General features: G+C 43.6%; 1 protein-coding gene across 1 annotated transcript in view; it reads right to left on the bottom strand.

Moving 5' to 3' along the window:
• LOC307217507 (piezo-type mechanosensitive ion channel component 2-like) overlaps positions 1–20469 on the bottom strand; it is a 67966-nt gene that overhangs the window by 29899 nt on the left and 17598 nt on the right. The window contains exons 11-27 of the mRNA XM_079978714.1: positions 20012–20275; positions 19070–19181; positions 18137–18318; positions 16148–16296; positions 14119–14286; positions 13524–13565; positions 11811–11843; positions 10326–10429; positions 9849–10012; positions 8746–8922; positions 8046–8192; positions 7568–7768; positions 3692–3896; positions 3369–3470; positions 2206–2371; positions 1070–1313; positions 563–659 (exon numbers count right to left, since the gene is read on the bottom strand). Coding sequence (XP_079834840.1) covers positions 563–659; positions 1070–1313; positions 2206–2371; positions 3369–3470; positions 3692–3896; positions 7568–7768; positions 8046–8192; positions 8746–8922; positions 9849–10012; positions 10326–10429; positions 11811–11843; positions 13524–13565; positions 14119–14286; positions 16148–16296; positions 18137–18318; positions 19070–19181; positions 20012–20275 — 2557 coding nt within the window. The remainder of the gene's footprint in view (positions 1–562; positions 660–1069; positions 1314–2205; positions 2372–3368; positions 3471–3691; positions 3897–7567; positions 7769–8045; positions 8193–8745; positions 8923–9848; positions 10013–10325; positions 10430–11810; positions 11844–13523; positions 13566–14118; positions 14287–16147; positions 16297–18136; positions 18319–19069; positions 19182–20011; positions 20276–20469) is intronic.

Genomic DNA, 20469 nt, shown 5'->3' with positions numbered 1-20469 from the left:
AACAGGACTGTTCTTAAACCAAGGTACCACTGTATATAATGACAGCAGCACTGATACTTTATGCCGAAAGATGGAAAGAAGATGGTTCCAACAAAGGAAGAATGGCTTTTAAAAATGATGGAGTATGTAGAACTGGCAAGATTAATAGCAAAGATTAGAGACCAAAATGATGAAAAATTCATTGAGGGCCAGAGATGCTTTATTGAGTATTTGAAGAGCTACTACAGCAAGATGAAAACATGAGGACTTGAAATATTGAGCAACAGCATTAGTGATTAAGATAAATAGGTTAAAATGGATGTATTGAATAAAATATGTGAAATATGCAGCATTCAAGGATAAATATGGAAACCGTGAAAGGGGAGGACAGGAAGTCAATGGATAAAGTAATTTATGGTCTATATTAAAATCTGTAAAGTGTGTGTGTGTGAGAGAGAGAGAGAGGGGGGGGGAATAAGATTTTTTTTACAAAAAAGAAAAGGTAGAAGAAAACTGTTTCTCATCAGAAGTGTTTGATTTAAGTTGAAATGCCAGAGGATCTCTCTTTCCGCAACCTACTTACCTACGTCATATCCCGGTATTGTGCAGAACATACCAAAGGTCTGAATTAGCCAACAATGGTTTGTTTGTAATTTACTAAGATATGCACATGCTCCAATCTGTGGGCAAAGAGGAGGGAAGAAAGATGACAGTTCAGGGGGAATCTAATGCATTCCTCTAAGCTCCAGACTGGCCCTTTCAAACCAATACTGTGAGATGATGTTGATGATTTATTTCTTGTAACCCTCCAATCTGGCTGGGTTGTCCCAGTCACTCTGGGCAACTTCCAACAAAGTATAAAAGAACACACCAAAGCATCAAACAATAAAAGATAGTATGAGCAACATCTCAGGTTAAACAGGAGTCATCCTTGTGCATTATTTCCTCATCTAAATAAACATGCAATTGCACTTGTACCTATCCCTGAGGTGACTTACTGGAGCAACCGAGATCACAGTCCATTATGGGACAATGACTACAGGTAAGGTGATAATTTTGCTCAACCTCTGCTAGCTTGACAAATACATACGGCAAGGAGGTTCTTTGCAGCTATAACCAAAGCTGTGTACGCAATCAGATAGTCCCACAGTCTGAGTATGTCTTTGACTGGCTTCAGCTGGAGGCTTTGCCCAAAACGCATGAAGTAGAAACAGGCCAGGAGGTAGCCCACACAGAAGATGTTGATCCTTGTTGTCCCGGTCATAAAAATCAGGCAAAGGACAAACCAAAAGTGGTATCTGAACAAAATAACTTTCACCAAATCCAGATAAGACCTGAAGGAAACAAGAGATGAACAAATCACAAATGGCATAGCTGTGACACGGGGGCATTTCCAGGTGCCCAATTGGTTGGCGCTCAATGGAGCTGATAGGGTAGAAGGTAGGGAGGCTACCACTAGGAGGAGCCAGAGCTAATGGTAGGTGAAGCCCGAACCAATGGTAGGTGGAACCAACTAACTCTTCTTGTTTTGCCCCCATCCTGCTCCCTACTGAATTTTGCAAGGGCGACACTCAGGAAGCTGACAGCCAGTGCCACCTTCTGGACTGGTTGTAAGTAATTAGGAGCTTGGAGAGCAGAGATCCACTTGTCCTAATGGACCAGTTTGCACATCCAGATGGTCATTATTTCAGAGCGGATCGATGGTCCAGTATAAATCCACACTAACACACTATTATTGCATCAGTGATATGTTGCATAATATACCTGGGGGAAAGCTACCAGTCTGGAGGGGGCTATGTTATCATGAGCAAGCATTTCTGTTACGTGGCTCTCATATCTTCACACAAGTGTCACCTTGACTTCTCCTAATGGACAAGTTGGTAGTGGCGCTCACCCTGTGGAACACCCTCCCTTCAGATGTGAAGGAAATAAGCAGCTATCTTATCTTTAAAAGTCATCTGAAGGCAGCCCTGTTCAGGGAAGTTTTTAATATTTAATGCTGTACTGTTTTTAACACAGAGTGGCTGGCGAAACTCAACCAGATGGGTGGGGTATAAATAATAAATTATTATTATTATTTTCTTTATGGAGCAATCTCTCTCTCTCTCTCTCTCTCTCTCTCTCACACACACACACACACACACACACACAGAGAGAGAGAGAGAGAGAGAGAGAGAGAGAGAGAGAGAGCACACAAACTCCTAGGCCCCAAATACAGTTTCTTGCCTGCAGTGGATAAAGTTTGGTACCAGACTGTACTCGCTTAGCCCAGCTGGGTCGAGGCTGTGGCTGATCTCTACATTGTCTCCTGCCTGCATCCTCACAACCAGCTTATTCTCATCTTCAAACACCTGCCACTGGAGAGAGGCGGCGAGCAGAAGCAGGAAGTCATCTGCAAGGGGGGAGAAAGGAGGCGAGGAAAGAGATTTGATTTATTTGGAATATTTTCTCCCTGCTTTTTAATTGTAAGCATTTTTTTTTAAAAAAAAAGTTTAAAAGAAGGTAGAGCAACCAAGGTTTGTTCTTGGCTTATTTTTGGCTTACTGCTCATGGTTTGTTTGAAACAAACCATCGTGCAGGTTTGGATGACAGAGCAAACGGTAGCAGTAGCAGCGGCAGTATTAAACAAATTTATGGACCGCTTCATAGGCTTTGTACAGTAAGCTGGTTTCTCCACACAAACACCCATCTCTGTCCTACATCTGGGCAAGCAAAGGGCATTATCAGAGTTCAAGGACAAGCAGGCAAAAACACCCAAAAGGTCTGGAAAGAGGAAGTGTGGCTGAGGTGGGAGTGTGGTGTGGAGAGAGTCCCAAGGGCCACACAGAGAACTTTGGAGGGCCACATTTGACAACATGAACCAATGGGCCAGCTCAGTATATAAGGTAAAGGGTAAAGGGACCCCTGACCATTAGGTCCAGTTGTGGCCGACTCTAGGGTTGCGGCGCTCATCTCACTTTATTGGCTGAGGGAGCCGGCGTACAGCTTCTGGGTCATGTGGCCAGCATGACTAAGCCGCTTCTGGCGAACCAGAGCAGCGCATGGAAACGCTGTTTACCTTCCCACTGGAGTGGTACCTATTTATCTATTTGCACTTTGATGTGCTTTCGAACTGCTAGGTTGGCAGGAGCTGGGACCAAACAATGGGAGCTTACCCCGTCGCAGGGATTCGAACCACCGACCTTCGGATCAGCAAGTCCTAGGCTCTGTGGTTTAATCCACAACGCCACCCGCGTCCCAGTTTGCTATTAACCCACCTGGCTTTTCAAGTTTTCCCATGTTACCTGACAAACTACATCATGCCACAATTTAGACGTTTCCTCCTCTGGAAGAAACAGCTATTAACACCTGTTAAGCAGGTGTCCCATGACTTTACAGATTATACTTACAAAGGAGAAAACTAGCATCCGGCCTCTTGGCAAAATCGGGCAGATACAGCCACTTAATCAGATTTGAATGGAGCAGCCAGTGAGAGGTTCTCCACGGATAATCTGCCAGTAAAGAGATTATCTGCATTACACAAAGCATCTTAAACTAATTTCCGAGCTTACTGTCTGGGCACATTTGATTCACAGGGAACTGCCAAGAGGCAAAACTTTGGCTATCCAGCAGACGGCATAGTCGCCCTTTTGCTCATCCTAAATTAGACGACCCCCCCCCCTCCGAATGTACTTGCCCTGCTACCTGCTAGAACACACCGTTCTGCATGTACCTTGGCATAAAGCGGGTGGGAGACCAATGCAGAGGAGATACTGGAAGGCTGCGATGCTGGCAAGGAAGCAGCAGTATTTGGGCCAGGCTTCAGCCATGGCTTTCCTCCGCCGGCGGCTCAACAGGTAAATCAGCCAGCTGGCATGGATGAGGGCATAGAAGTCCATACGTTGCCTAATCACATTGATGGCAACCACAAAGCAGATCTGAAAGAGCAGAAGGGGGGGGGTGTGCTCAGGAGTTTTTCATGTGCTTCCTGTGCTCAGAAAGGAAACTAATTGGCAAGCTGAAATCCCATACTCTCCAACATTTCTTCAATGAAAATAGGGACATCCTATTCCTTATTTATTTATTTATTTATGTCTGTTTATTGATCACAAAAGAATACCTGTTTTACAATTACAAATCAACAGAGGCAAACCCTGTGTACATTGAAATAATGAAGACAATAAAATACACCCATGTGACTTTATTCTACCACAACTCGACTTCTTATGAATTAACGTATATTTTACATTGTGACATTATCCTGTTTGTTATCTATCCATTGTTAGTCTTACTTTTAATTGGTTCAATTTTACATATTTAATCTATGCATATCAACATATTTATCTATTCCATTATTATTATTATTATTATTATTATTATTATTATTATTATTATCCCTAGCCCTCTGAGCAGATTGGAATATATATAAACAGTTACTTATCTCCTTGGCTTGGAACTTCTACAACTTTCACATTTCTCCAATTAAAACCGGGAAAACCTACCATATTTTCCAACATTTCTCCAATGAAAATAGGTACATCCTAAAGGAAAACGGGACATTCTGGCATCAAATCAGAAACCAGCACGGCTTCTGTAAACCCAGGACTGTCCCTGGAAAACAGGGACACTTGGAGGGTCTGAAATTCAGGGGCGTCGTTTATAACTGTGCTGGTAACAATAGTGTAAAGGTAAAGGTAAATGGCTCGCCAGAGCAGCGATGTCACGCTGGCCACGTGACCCGGAAGTGTCTCCGGACAGCGCTGGCCCCTGGCCTCTTAAGTGAGATGGGCGCACAACCCCAGAGTCTGTCAAGACTGGCCCGTACGGGCAGGGGTACCTTTACCTTTACCTTTAAAGGTAAAGGGACCCCTGACCATTAGGTCCAGTCACGGACGACTCTGGGGTTGCGGTGCTCATCTCGCTTTACTGGCTGAGGGAGCCGGTGTACAGCTTCCGGGTCATGCGGCCAGCGTGACTAAGCCTCTTCTGGTGAACCAGAGCAGCGCACGGAAATGCAATTTATCTTCCTGCTGGAGCAGTACCTATTTATCTACTTGCACTTTGACGTGCTTTCGAACTGCTAGCTTGGCAGGAGCTGGGACCAAGCAACGGGGGCCCACCCCATCACGGGGATTCAAACCGCCGACCTTCTGATCAGCAAGCCCTAGGCTCTGTGGTTTAACCCACAGCACCACCCGCGTCCCAACAATAGTGTAGTCTGGTATAATTTCTGCGGAAGAAAATGCACCTGGGGGAGGGAGTAATTGCATCCTAAGGTCTGGGTTAGTGTTTTAATCTCTAACCAACCAGGATGGCTATGAAAGACGTCTGATGTAAAACACTGTATGTCTCCAAATGTCTGTTGCTGGGAATTACAAGTGTGGAGAGAGCGATGTTGCACTCAGGTTCTGACTGCAAGCTTGCCATAGGCAACTGGTTGGCCGCCGTGAGAAAGGGATACTGGGACAGATGAGCCTTGGGCCTCATTCAGGAAGGCTCTTGTTTCATTCTTATTGAAAAGTGATGGTGGCAAAGAAGGGGGTCGACACAACAAAACGGCGCAGGAATCTAAACGCCATGTGTGTATCTTGACTTCTGCTGCTTATGTACAATAAGCTGACTTAAAGGGGGGGGGGGCTAATGAGGCCTAGGAGCTTGCACAGTAGTAATCAGCTCATCCCAGCCAGGCCACACCTCTGGTGAATTTTCAGGGGTCATCGATCTTTCTCTTAAAGCACTACCTGGCAGATGTTTAGTTGTGGTGCCCTTCCCTTCTGCAAATGCTGCTGCTTGGAGCTGCTTAAGGAAGGGAAGCAACCAACCTTTCACAGCTGCTTTTAATGTGTTGCTATTTCTTCTCAAAAAAAGAAAAGTTTAAAAGTTGAGGAAGTTCTCAAGTAGATTTATTTTTACGATACGATACGATAATCTTTATTGTCATTGTCCCATACAGAGCAACAAAATTGAAAAAAATCTGCATCACATTCAAAAACCAACAAGCCTGCTATCCCAGCTATCCTAGCCTGGTTACCCCTCTAAAAACTCTGATACCCCATAATTAAACACAATATACTCCCACAGAGACTACCTTACACTGCGTTTAAAACCAAAATCGCACTTGGATAGAAACTGTTTCTCAGGCGGCTAGTCCTAGTCTTTATAACCCCTGTACCTTCTTCCAGAAGGCAGAAGCTGAAAGAGATCATTTCCGGGGTGCGCACTATCCTGCACTATCTCTGCAGCTTTCTTATGACACCTGGAAGCATAGATTTGATCCAAGGTGGGAAGAGATTGTGTAAGGGGGGGAGGGAGGGAGGGAGGGAGGGAGGGAGGGAGGAAGGAAGGAAGGAAGGAAGGAAGGAAGGAAGGAAGGAAGGAAAAATTCACAGGCAAGGAGGGAGGATTCCATATCATTACCAACCACATCAAAGACCACACTTTTGGATCACATGAGTTGACAGTGCTAAATAGTTTGACCCTGGTTTGATTCTGCTGAACCTGTAGTGGAAGGGTGACTTCAAATTTATTTTAAAATCACAAATCACATTTTTCCAAAAGGAAGGTGGGAGCAGGCTGAAAGCAACAGCTTCAGAGGAACATCACCTCACTTCTCAAGAATAGTCGAGTGCTTTCTTTCCTTGACTGCAATTATGAAAAATACTCTTTAAGGCTTTAAATGGCATTTGTGTGTGTGAAAGAAATATAAAAAGGAGTGAGCTAATGGCATCTGTACCACCGGGGGCGGGGCGGGGGAGGCTTACACAGAAACATCTGGTCTGTGGGCCAGTTCACACTGCTAAATGTCTCTGTGCAGGTGTGTATTAAGTAAAAGTGCCTCTGTGGTGATAGCAATGGCTGCCAGTTCACCATCTGCACTGTCCAGTTCTCAAGAGACTTCCTTCCTTTGCATGTGGGCGACACAAAACGCTTTCTCTCTCCGTTCATGAAACTGGGTACATATCAAGCAATGTGAGGAAAAGCTTTGCCTTGGGCTTCCTGCTTGGCTCTCAGATGTCGCACTGAAATGTGTCCCTCTCTAAACCAAACCTCTTTTGACCTCCAGCCTCCCTACCCAGCTCCTCTCTTGCAAATCATTTTTTTTTATTTTTATAAATAATATTTATTAAAATTTTAAGGGTTACAAAAAGCAAAAGTAAAAGTAATAACACCATATTAAACAAAAACAAAACAACACATCACAATAAGAGGAAAAAGTGGGGGGAGAAAAAAAAGAAAAAAACCACAAAAACAAAAACAAAAAACACGGCTAATCTTCCCAACTTATCTTTCATTTGCTTGTTTCCTTGACCTCCTCACACCTCCCTTTTTTGTATTCTAATTCGATTAACTATTTCAGCAAATCCTTTCCATCTTTTCCAATTTTTGTTCTGTAATTTATCTCAATATAATGTAACTTAACTTTCCCTCCTTTCACCAATTTTTTTAACCTTATTTTAACATTAAAACTAAAATACTTATATATGCTTAACTCCTTATAACATTCCTGCTAAATCCATGAAATATCAATCCACCATTTTTCTATCACTCATTAATTTTGCGATATTTCTATATAGAAACTTTAAATTTTCCAATCTTCTTCATTTTTTACCTCTAGTCCAAACTTGTAGAAACTGTAATTGGCAAAGTATTTGATGCAACTCAGGAGCCCATCATCCAGATTCTCCCAGGCCACGTCATAAAAAATGCTCCCCATGGGAGGCGGCATTAGCTGGTTCTGAATTCGGTAAAAAAGCTGGTGGCGATGCACTGTGGCCTCTAGAGCCATAAGAACCAGGATGGTGAGGTGATTCTACAAAATGAAAGAAAGAAGAATGCTTCACAAGAATGCCCAGGAAACAACAGGAACAATGCCTGCCCCACCCACAGCTAGATTATTCCTTATACCACACTGAATGTGAGTTGGTTGGTGGCTGACACAAACCAAGGGTCTGGACAAATATCCACTCTACCCAGTAGCAGGGCCAGCCTTCGTATGTATGACTCGCACATAATCAAGTGTTTTTGAAATGACTGTAATATCTAAGTGTTTACTTACCCTAACACAAGTGTTTAAACAAGATTCATACCTTTAGACATGGGAGAACATTGTCATTGCACTTCAATAGCCCGCCAAACCAATGCGCTGGGTCAACAGGGGCCTTGTACAACAATGACTTTTCCAGTAATTCATCCATGTTGGTGTAGTGATAAGAAGTCATATTTGAATGAAGCCCCTGAGGAGACAAGCATTTCTAAGTGTAGGGTTGTCATATTTCAAAGAGTAAAAACCAGGACACCCCGAAAGATGCTGAACTTTTTAGGAAGACCCCAAGATTGTTGAACTTTCTTTTAGAAACCCACCAGCACAAACCCCCATTTTGCCAATTTGCCACCATTTTTACACCCGAAAACTAGGACATATCAGGAACCCCAAAAGTTGATGGATTTTTTTTCACCAAAACGCCCCCCAAAAATGTGATTATTTTTTTTATTGACTTGCCTAAGATCCAGGACAAAGCTCCACCTTTCAGAAATTCCCCCCAGACATCAATTCCACCTTTGAAATCCCAGTAATGTCTAGGAAAATCTGGCTGTATGGCAGCCCGATCTAAGTGACATCAGCTGATAGGCAGGTGAGTGGGGAATGGCCTTGCAAGCCAAAATGGACCTTCAGGCAGGCCAAGTTTGGCCGTGAGTTGGAGATTCCCCAGCCCTGCTCTAAGGAAATCACAAGCAAGCACAGAAAATTCTTCAGAAGTTTGGGTCCTTGGTATGTAGCAAGCAGACCTGTGTGCAGTTTGAAGAATATGTCAGGGGCTTGACAAATTTCAGCTGGTATGCCATTTTACAGAAGACTATCACGCAGGACCAAAACGTACAGATCCTGGAGGCGTGTGGGCAGAGCTTGGAATATGGAAGGGCAAATGCCCAGAGGATGAAGAAAGGGTAGTTCATCAAAGACACCTGTGAACCAACGTAAAAAGTAAAACGTTGGTTTTACCAACAGAACCAACAACGACTGGAGTCACTTTGCAACGAACATTTTAATACATTGCAGTTATGGAAGAAGTGGGTGCTAACATTTTGTCTGAACAAGGACCAGTGGACAGGGACACCAAATTCAGATTCCAAAGTAGGCTCAGATGATTTGATCTGGGTGGATCATGACCCAGATCAGATTGTGGGTCTACTTCACAATCCACAGCCATGTACATGCATTTCAGAGCTGCCTCTGAGCACTTGCACCAACTCGCAAGTACTTTTAAAAAGATCTGTGTGTTTTCACACAGATTTCAAAGAATCTGCATGGAAAGGGGTTGGGGCAGACTTAGTCCCATTCCCATGAAGAACTGGGATGGACCAAACTTGGATGGGCCTGTCCATTCCTTGGTACAGATATATACTTCAAATTAGGAAGCCCTGTGTCATATGGCACAGCCTCGAAGCTGCCCTCCCAAAACAGGCATCACTGCAAATCACCTGGATGGCATTGGGACAGGGCAGTTTGGTGGCAAGGCCAAGACTGCGTGGACCCACTGGCAGGAAACAAAGACCCTTGGCACCAGTACTGCTACCGGCTCCATGGCTTCAGGACCACTAGCTCTGCAAAGTCAGCACCTGAAGAATCAAGCATCACCCTCTTGCGTGTTAAAGGTTTCTCCAGCAGAGGAGCTAAAAACCTGATCTGTCTGCAGCTTAATTAAATTTCAGTTGGCTCCAGACCTTTGCTGGAGCAATATCCTAGCCTGCTGCTCTTGGGACCAAGCTCAGGAGCTTGTTCCAACTCCATTCAGAGCTGTCCATGGTCCAGACCTCCTTGCCTGGATTTTCACTCTGCTTTCTGGGTCTCCCTACAGGCTTTGAGGCAAGCATGATAGTTATTAGCTGACCTCGTGTACAGTGATCCAGATAATCCAAGTGGACAGAATCTTCAGGATGTGGAGCTCTAGAAATCGCCAAGCAAACGCCTGCATTGCTCGAATCGTTGCCAGGAGCTTCAGGAGATGAGGCACCACACTGTCAACCACTTCTGTCCATTTGCTCATCTTTTCCACTAAGGAAACGGGGGGGGGGGTAACTTTAGATGGAGATAAACAATAGACAGAGAAGCAAAGTGTGATTTGCAAAGAGGAGGGCTGAAGGAAGAGCATGGCAATATGCTGCTATGGCTTCCCATAATGAGTTTAATCTGGTGAAGGTGATGCTCTCAGTTCCGCTTTAACAATACAAGGACTGGCGGAGGAGCAACCTGGAACGCATCTATGCTTGCAAGAAGCAGGCTGTATTTACTAGCATAAACCAAAATGGCGGGCTTGTTTCCATGCTTAGTTATACTTTCAGCACAGGAGCTAGCTGTTCATCATTACCCAGTTTCGCCTGGTGGCACTTCCCCATGTTTTCACCTACTGCTGAGTTCTCAGGCTTCTCCAGTCCATCTTCAATGCCATCTTGTAGCTGTTCAGCAGCCAGCCTGTGGAAAACATAGGAAAACAGCAAAAAGCTATCGTTATTGCATGGCCAGCGTGGCTTTGCTTATGTTATTGAGTAGGCCTAGATTTTAGCAACACACTGGTCTGGTTCACCCAACACGATGAGCCAAAATATGTCTGGCAAACTACGTATGGCCTGGTCATAATTTACGCAAGCTTGATGTATGGCTATACCTGAGGATACCAGCCTAACTATAGTTGCTCCAGTCCAGCCCCAGTTAGGCATGAAGAATGAGATACTGCACTGCTGATTTTGCAAAAAATGGGGGTGTGCACATGAATATGCCTTACAACGTGTACCCCTTCAGTGCAGATAGACTAAAATCCTCTTAGTAAGGCTGCAATCCTAACACCACCCATCCATGGGGCTTTGTGGAGTGGTGGTGACACTGTTGCATTCACAGTCCAGTCGTGCTGGCAGCCAAGGGGGGCAGGACAATTGGGTTCAGTTCCGGTGCCAGCTCCAGGATGCCATAGAAATCGGGTCCAGATTGGGCCTGCTGCTGGGAGGCTAGATTGGAATCCAGCAGATCCTATTCCAGCTCAGTCCAGCCCACCTACAAATTCAATAGGGGGATGGAGGAAGGGATAAGTTACCACGGTAGGAGACCCACTTAGTCAGGAGAGTTGAGTGGAGGGGTGCCTCTGCTCAGTCTAAACCCCTGACAGCCTAGTGCAAGGAGGCCTGTGTTTATCTGTGCAAATGTTGTTCCAGTATATGCTCTCAATTCACATTCCAACTCCTTTATGGGATTCAGGCAACATGTCATGATCTTCTCTGCATCAAAAGACTTAGAAGGTCATGATATATAATGAGTTGAAGAAAATGTTCCAATTAACATTTGTAAAAAAAACCTGAAGCTTTTTTGCTAGGGATTGTAGGAAAAGACCTGCCAAGGAAATTGAAAAACATCTTCATGTATGCGACAATGGTGGCAAGAGTCTTAAGAGCACAAGGATGGAAGAATGAAGACATCCCGACTAAAGAACTGTGGCAAGAGAAACTGATGGACTATGCGGTATTGGTGAAATTGACACACAAACTACGTGATAAGGACAACTGTGATTTTAAAGAAGAATGGGAACTCTTTGCAAAGTATTTAAAGAAACAACAAAATGAACTGGACTCCTTGGCAGGTTTTGAATAAACATACACAATTTTTTATTGGTAATATATAGATAGATAAATTAAGGATATTTAAAATTTTATAACATGCAGGGGAAAAATGAGGATGATATGTCTTTGATAAATTTGTTATGTTGAAATTCCTAATAAAAAATATACAAAAAAAAAAAAAGACTTAGAAGGTCAAACAAATTCAAATACATTTCTATTCACCACGTCCCTCTTTTCAAGCTTACCTACTTTGCAGCTTCAGGATGTGTTCCTTAAGCCTGAAAATACGGGGGAACAAAAACACAGTATCAAGAATTGCATTATAAACCCCAAAGACTTGAAACTGGATGGGCAGGGAGCCAGAAGAACCCACAGAACAGTGCACAGATTCCATCTGGTAGGGCTGAAATGCTCGTGCAGAAGGAACAATTGGAAGAGTGCAGTCTTGAATTCCTCCTCTTCAGTTTTGGAACGATAAATATTAAGCCAGTGCACAGCTATGTGGTGTTTTTAATTTACTGTAATCTTATAAAATTATTTGTGAGCATTCCCGTTTTGTACAATGATAATACTAAACTATTATACAGTGGTACCTCGGGTTACATACGCTTCAGGTTACATACGCTTCAGGTTACAGACTCCGCTAACCCAGAAATAGTACCTCAGCTTAAGAACTTTGCTTCAGGATGAGAACAGAAATCGTGCAGCAGCGGCAGCAGGAGGCCCCATTAGCTAAAGTGGTGCTTCAGGTTAAGAACAGTTTCAGGTTAAGTACAGACCTCCGGAACGAATTAAGTACAGTACTTAACCTGAGGTACCACTGTATTTCTTTTTTAAAAAAAACAACTTCACCTGCCTTGGATACTATACATCATGACATTGGGTAGGGAGAAGGGCATCTGCTCTCATCTCATATAGGGCCAGTCCAGCTGCTTCCTACTTATGAATGCAAATGTTCCCATCAAGCCCAGCCAGTTTGGTCAACAAATAAAAGAAGGAGCATCACTGGCAGTCCCAAGATAGCCTAAGAGCATCATCCTGGCTGAATTGTTCCAGGAAATGTTTTCCAATTAATACAGCCAAAAAGATTCTCAGGAACTTTGTGCAAAGTTCTTCTTACTAATTTTCCAAGTGGTAAATAATTTCCGGTCTATAGGCTTTGCAATGTCTTGGCTTTGTGAAAACGATGAGCAAACAACAGGCTGTTCAAGTAGACTAGAATTCTCCTGGGACTGGCATTTGCCAGCATATCAACCTGGGTGGCTGACAGTGACACTATGGTGGAATCTAGACACATATAAAAAACGTTGTGAAAACGCTTTTGAAAAATATGTTGAATTTGCCATAGCTCACCATCGCCATCTTATGTCACATTTGTACAAATGCACTCTACAACACACCTAAAACATTTTATTTGCAGCTGCGTAGCTGAGTCCTATGTGATTTCACCCAGCCAGCCTATAATGAGATAACAGGCAGTTATCACAGAATAAGTGTTGGGGCAGAAGACTCAAGGCAGAAATTCTTCAAAATAGTAGTGGTTTGGGGAAATGGAATCCTAACCTGGATCAATTGAGAAATCACACCAGATCACACTTAGGTTTTCCCTAATGGAGCAAATAGCGTTAGGGGAGGGGATTTTCACTGAGGGCCAGTGAGCTTTCTTGGTGTCCCAGTGCTGTTCTGTACTGGGACTCCCCCACAGCTGATGTTTGCCAAAATTTAAGGAGATGGGAAATTAGAAATCTTAGTTATTTTGTTCAGATTGTTCTTCTGTTTTCTGCTCTTTCCTTCCTCATAATTGCCCCCTTACATATAAAATTTCAGCCGTGCACTGTTTGATGTTCTTTAATCTCCTTGCTGTATTCAGCTTCACCCTGCCCCCCCTTTATATTAGACATATGAAGCAGATTACAAGGGAAAGCATTAAAAAGATTAACGCGAGAAAGCCAACTCACATATTAGCCAGGAAATGCACACGCGTCTCAGTGTTGCTGTCACTGGGGAGAAACAGAACATAACCTCAATACTTCACTCCAGCTGCTGCAGGCTAGCACTACACCACTGAAGAGTATTTTGCTTTTTAAACAAAAAACATTCTCTGTCTCACTAGCAGTATCATAGGAATATTAGACCTCTACTCTACCCAAGTGCTGTGACAATGAATTAAAAACAAAATAAGATGCTGGACGTAGTACTCCAGATGTGCTCTGGCCAGCACAAAATAGAGTGGAATTATTGCTTTCCGTGGTCATTTAAATCACATTCAATGCACATTTAAAGCACGTGACTTCTCCCAAAGAATCATGGGAACTGTAGTTTGTTAAGGGTACTGAGGGCTGTAGCTCTGTAGGGGTAAACTACAGTTCTCAAGATTCTCTGGGGGAAAGCCATGTGCTTTAAATATCTGGTGCAGATGTCGCCTACATGTTCCTTGGTGGTGGATGGGACACACACACACACACATTTCCAAATGTAAGCTGCACAATCACACACACAAATGCACAATTATTTGTCATTGTAGAACATGAACTCATGGATCATGCATAGCACCTTCCGGAAAGTGGCCTGATGCAAATATTAGCCAGATCTGTGGCCTTCAGGAAGTCTTCGTGGAAGTAATGAAGCTGCAAGATGCAAGCCAGAAGGAAAGCGCCAGGGAGCAGAATCCGTGCAAACAACTCAATTGTGCTGAATCGCTCAAGACCCAGGTCTTTTAATCTGTCAAGGGGAAAGGAGAGAGATCCATCCATCACAACCCACTGGGAGGTAATTCATACAATAGGTTCTCAGTGTTAAGAAGGCAATGACTTCGATTCTGCCCTGTGTTTGTACCATGCGATGCTGTTTCTGTTCTGCTGCAATTTGGCTTCTGGCAAAAACTATGTTATTTGTCTCACCGCCTGCTGAGGTGGAATTTTATGTAATCAAATTTTGCAGTTAATTGCAGTATCATTACCTTAGAGGTAAGGTAAAGGGACCCCTGACCATTATTGTATGCTGGGGAAATGAAAGAACAGGGACTGAATTATTATTACTATTATTATTAGGTCCAGTCGTGACCGACTCTGGGGTTACGGCACTCATCTCGCTTTATTAGCCGAGGGTGCCGGCTTACAGCTTCCGGGTCATGTGGCCAGCATGACTAAGCCGCTTCTGGCAAACCAAAGCAGCGCATGGAAATGCTGTTTACCTTCCCGCCTATTTATCTACTTGCACTTTGATGTGTTTTCGAACTTCTAGGTTGGCAGGAGCGGGGACCAAGCAACGGGAGCTCACACAGTCGTGGGGATTTGAACCGCCGACCTTCTGATTGGCAAGTCCTAGGCTTGGTGGTTTAACCCACAGCGCCACCCGCGTCCCTTTGTCATTACCTTACCCCACACCATTAATTTCAATGTTGGGGCTGTTTGTTTCAATGCGAGTGAAATGCAATGCAAGGAGGGGGAAATGAGATCACTTATGTAGCGTTTGCAGAATAAAATCAGCAACAACAGTGAATAATAATTGCATTCCCTGGATTGATTTCCCTTCTGGACATGGAATGAATAGGTGAACATCAGCAATTTCTGCTCCTGTTTCCATTTCTTTCAGCATTTTCCCTACTCAAGCTACCCAATCATTCCAGTGAGATCCATCTAGTGCCACCATTGCCATCTTTTTGATGCCAGGTAAAAACATATTTCTTCTGCAAGGCATTTGACAGATTATGATGATTCACTGGACGATACGGTTTTGCGACTGTTTTATTGAGTCTGTTTTATGGATATTGCAAAACATTGTTCTTTTTTCTTTCCTTTTCAATTCTACATCATGCTCTACATTTCAAAGTTTTGTAAGTTGCTTAGAGACACTGTTGCATAGCAAGCGACTAATAAATTGAATAACTGATATAATCATTAGTAATAATAATTCAGTCCCTGATCTTTCATTTCCCCAGCATACAATAATCACTAGTTTAGATGTGAGGGGTTCCCCCACCCCTTTTCATCAGGAATAGTTCTACTGCTCTGGTACTCCACGGATAAATAATGTTTGATATGGCAAATTCTGTTCAAATCACAGCTCACAATCCCAGGTCTGTGCAGGCAATTTTTGTGTGTGTTCCCTGGTATTTTAAGTCCTGCTCTCTCACACACAAACAAACATCCGTGCTGATTAGATCCTGTTGCAGAGGACCCAATTTGGTTGTCCAACCCATGCTACCTAGTTAATTCTTCCTCCTGAGAAAGAGACAGGTTCAGCCAACAGGGGGCAGAATTAACCCTCTTATAAAGAGCCAGAAAGAGAGCTCTATAGGCAGATAAAGCCAGGGAAGAACATCAGAGTCACAGCAAGCTGGCAGTGCTAACTTAATTCAACAGCTGCAAAAATCTACATTTTAAATTTTTTTTTTTACTATTGTGCAATAGACCAGAGATGCTATAACGAATTTCAAGATAAAATTTGGATTTGAATATTTTAAATGAGAGCCAGTGTGGTGGTGCTGTTACCGTGTCAGAAACAAAAGACTTGGAAACCCAGCTTCAAATCCCCAGTCAGCCTCAGAGATCACAGTAAATAAATAAAACAAAGCCCTTACCTCTCCTCTGATATCGCCAAGGTGTTTAGGAAAAACTCTGACACCATCTCAAATTGATAGGCATAGATAGCAATGAGCACCACCATTGAATAAAAAACAGTGGTGAGCCAGAAACTCTTCAGGATTCTTCTCCACATCTCATAATGAACCTGAAACCACATTTCCACACACCTTAGTACTTGTGAACACAGTATGGTGGGCATTTTAGAAATGCATTTGTATAACAGGTGTGGGCTGGGCAAGTCAACCTGAACTGCAAAGCACTCAGTGTTCCTCCGCCCCATTCTGAAAACAAAATTCGACCCCAAACCACAGAAAGTCCTGAAATCATCATAATTATCTGGGACAAATGGGTGAAAGTAGTGGTCTTGTAGTAAGGTTAAAGCTTACTGGGAAATGATACATAATAAATTGAAAAAGATGTTTAGAATAGTGTGTGTGTGTGTGTGTGTGTGTGTGTGTGTGTGTGTGTGTACAGTAGTACCTCGGATTAAGAACTTAATTCATTCCAGAGGTCTGTTCTTAACCTGAAACTGTTCTTAACCTGAGACACCACTTTAGCTAATGGGGCCTCCTGCTGCCACCACGCCACCGCCACATGATTTCTGTTCTCATCCTGAAGCAAAGTTTTTAACCCGAGGTACTATTTCTGGGTTAGCAGAGTCTATAACCTGAAGTGTCTGTAACCTGAAGCTTCTGTAACCCGAGATACCACTGTATATGTGTGTGTCAGTTTACAGACGCTTCAGGTTACAGACCCCGTTAACCCAGAAATAGTACCTCGGGTTAAAAACTTTGCTTCAGGATGGGAACAGAAACACACACACACACCACCAGAAGCTTTCCTTTTGGGAATTATAGGGACAGAACTACCCAAACTATATAGAAATTTATTCATGTATGCGACTACAGCGGCAAGAATGTTACTTGCCCAAAAATGGAAAGAAGAAAGGAATATGCAGAAATGGCGAAAGGTAAAGGTAAAGGTACCCCTGCCCGTACGGGCCAGTCTTGACAGACTCTGGGGTTGTGCGCCCATCTCACTTAAGAGGCCAGGGGCCAGCGCTGTCCAGAGACACTTCCGGGTCACGTGGCCAGCATGACATCGCAGCTCTGGCGAGCCAGAGCCGCACACGGAAACGCCGTTTTACCTTCCCGATGGTAAGCGGTCCCTATTTATCTACTTGCACCAGGAGGTGCTTTCGAACTGCTAGGTTGGCAGGCGCTGGGACCGAGCAGCGGGAGCGCACCCCGCCGCAGGGATTCGAATCGCCGACCTTTCAATCGGCAAGCCCTAGGCGCTGAGGCTTTAACCCACAGCGCCACCTGCGTCCCCAGAAATGGCGAAACTTACCAGAAAAATAAGAAAACAAGATAACAAACCTTTTATAAGAGAATGGAAATGGTTTATCTAAGATTTACAAATAAAATGTAAACAGATAAGAACATTGGCAGGATTATTGTAACCTGCAGGATTATTCTAATAAACTGCAGTTTTATACGAGTATATATTTAAAGTAGTAAGATAAGTTAATTTGGAATATGCAGAAAATATAAAAAAATGAATTTAAGGAACTGCAGAAAGCGGGGAAGGAAGTCAATTTTCGAAATGTTAAAATGATTGTACTATTATTGAAATGTACAAAATTGAAAACCATAAATCAAAAAAGAAAGAAAGTGGGTATCTTTATCCCAGTCTGCATCCATATTGGAACTATGTTTAAACTGTTCATAGAGAGAGAGAGAGTTCATAGATTTATAGTTGGAAGGGACCCTGGGGGTCATCTAGTCCAACCCCAGAAGGTTGCCCACAAGTGCATGCAGACTCCATGCTGGAAAAGGCACCCTACTCCTGCTTCAAGTTCTGTGAAGCACTATATTCCACAAATAGCCTAAACTAACTAAACTGACAGGTGACAAAGAGCTGCTGCAATTTTCTAATAGGATAAAGCAGGAGTGCAAATGCCTCCGATTTCCAGGTTTGCTTACCTGGTACAAAGCCACACAAAGCAGAAAAAGCACAATGTAAAGAATTTTGTACAGGGCCACTTTGCCATTGAAGCTGACAATAAAGAACATGACAGAGCAGATGTAAATCCAGTATTTTACAAGCATCCCCTGCAGCGCAGAACCAAGTATGCCCAAAAGAATGTTTTGCGGATTGTCCGTTTCTGTAAGAGAAGAGGAGAATCATTCGGAAGCGTAATCAATATCGCCAAATTGTTCACAAGTATACTCTAAAATAAAACTACTCCTCTCCCTCAAAAAACCGTTTTTCTTTCTCACTTATTATGCTTGCCTGTCACCTTCAAGGTTGCAACTCAAGAGAAATGCTCAACAAACATGGTGTCAAGAATTGCCCAGTGCTTAGAAGCAGACAAAACCCTTGCTTCCTTATTAATCACCTTTGCTCTTCTGAACTAATTTTTCTGGGGTTGCCCCTGGGCTGAATACAAATGGTAAAACCCGCCTTTGAAAATACATATTAATAATAGTAGTAGTTCAGGGCTAACTTTAAAGGTAAAGGTAAAGGTAAAGGTACCCCTGTCCGTACGGGCCAGTCTTGCCAGACTCTAGGGTTGTGCGCCCATCTCTCTTAAGAGGCTGGGGGCCAGCGCTGTCCGCAGATACTTCCGGGTCACGTGGCCAGCGTGACAAGCTGCATCTGGCGAGCCAGCGCAGCACACGGAACGCCGTTTACCTTGCCGCTGGTAAGCGGTCCCTATTTATCTACTTGCACCCGGGGGTGCTTTCGAACTGCTAGGTTGGCAGGTGCTGGGACCGAACAACGGGAGCGCACCCCGCCGCGGGGATTCGAACCGCCGACCATGCGATTGGCAAGTCCTAGGTGCTGAGGTTTTACCCACAGCGCCACCCGCGTCCCTTTTAGGGCTAACTTTACTAAGTATTAAATCTTCTTACCAGCCTCCCCATCTACTCTCACCCCCTTGAGCGATTCTTCCTCTTTTCTCTGCCTTTGCTTCTGCATCATCCACTGCTTTAGCAACAGCCAGAAGGTAAACAGATATAAAATCTGCAATAGAAATCACATAGACATTTTAATAACAACAACCAACACCACCCCACACAACTGAGCCAACTCTAGACAGCTTAATGGAATTCTTTTATTGCATAGTTTTATCGTGGATGTTCCTATTTTAATGCTGTCAATGGGATTGCTTTATTGCCTACTTCAATTATGGATGTTTACATTTTAACACTTGTGTCGTCGTCCTGTCCCGCAATGCCGCCACACGCAAAAGGGTGAGCAGGCTTGTAAACCGCTCAGTATAACAGGCATACTGTATACAGTGGTACCTCAGTTTACGAACTTAATCCGTTCCAGAAGTCTGTTCTTAAACCGAAACCGTTCTTCAACCGAGGCATGCTTTGCCTAATGAGGCCTTCCACTGCCGGTGCCCTTCCACCATTCGGATTCGGTTCTTAGACCGAGATAAAGTTTGCAAACCAGGACACTACTTCCGGTTTTGTGGAGTTCATAAACTGAATAGTTCATAAACAGGACTGTTCTGAAACCGAGGTAGCACTATACATTAATTAATGAATAAATCAGCAATGATCTGCACAACTTTCCAAAGTCCCACACGCACCCTCATGCAATTCAATTCTCAAATCTTTTTTGGCATATAGGCAAGATTCCAATAAGGTTCGGTACAATAAAATCGCTCAGCAAAAATCAGCATCTAACACTTAAATTAATGTTGCATAACATTCACGGATCCTCATGGTGTGTTGCAGAAACCTGGCTACTATCTCCATCTTATCCCCGTCCTGACTTATTGCCTGGTACGTGCGCTTAGGATCGCAGCCTGAAAGTAGAACCCAGAACTGAAGGAAGCTCACCTTGACTCCTAGGTGGACACAGGGCAGCGAATAAGGCTTCAAATCCAAGTCCACGAGCAACGAGGCTGAAACTGTAGGAAACAGTTCCTCCTGGGAAACGTGCAGGCCTGCAAAGAAATTGAGGACCACCAAGACATTTCCATAGGCAACAAGGAAAGGCGAGCTCTTCAAGGCGTAGAGGCGACGGTTGCGCAACATCCAAAGGACACAAGACCAAATCAGCAGAACAAAAGTCAGCCAGCTGATATAAGTGATGCTCCAAACCTGGAAATGCATACATAAGAAGGACAAACAGATGGATGCACACAGAGAGACATATATTTTGGGTAACACTGCGGTATTTTTTGCTCTATAAGACGCACCAGACCATAAGGCGCACCTAGTTTTTGGAGGAGGAAAACAAGAAAAAAAATATTCTGAATCCTAGAAGCCAGAACCGCAAGAGGGATCTGGCTTCT

The sequence above is a fragment of the Podarcis cretensis genome (assembly GCF_951804945.1).
Source record: "Podarcis cretensis genome assembly, chromosome: 6".
NCBI lineage: Eukaryota > Metazoa > Chordata > Lepidosauria > Squamata > Lacertidae > Podarcis > Podarcis cretensis.
This window is presented reverse-complemented; position numbering and strand designations above follow the sequence as displayed.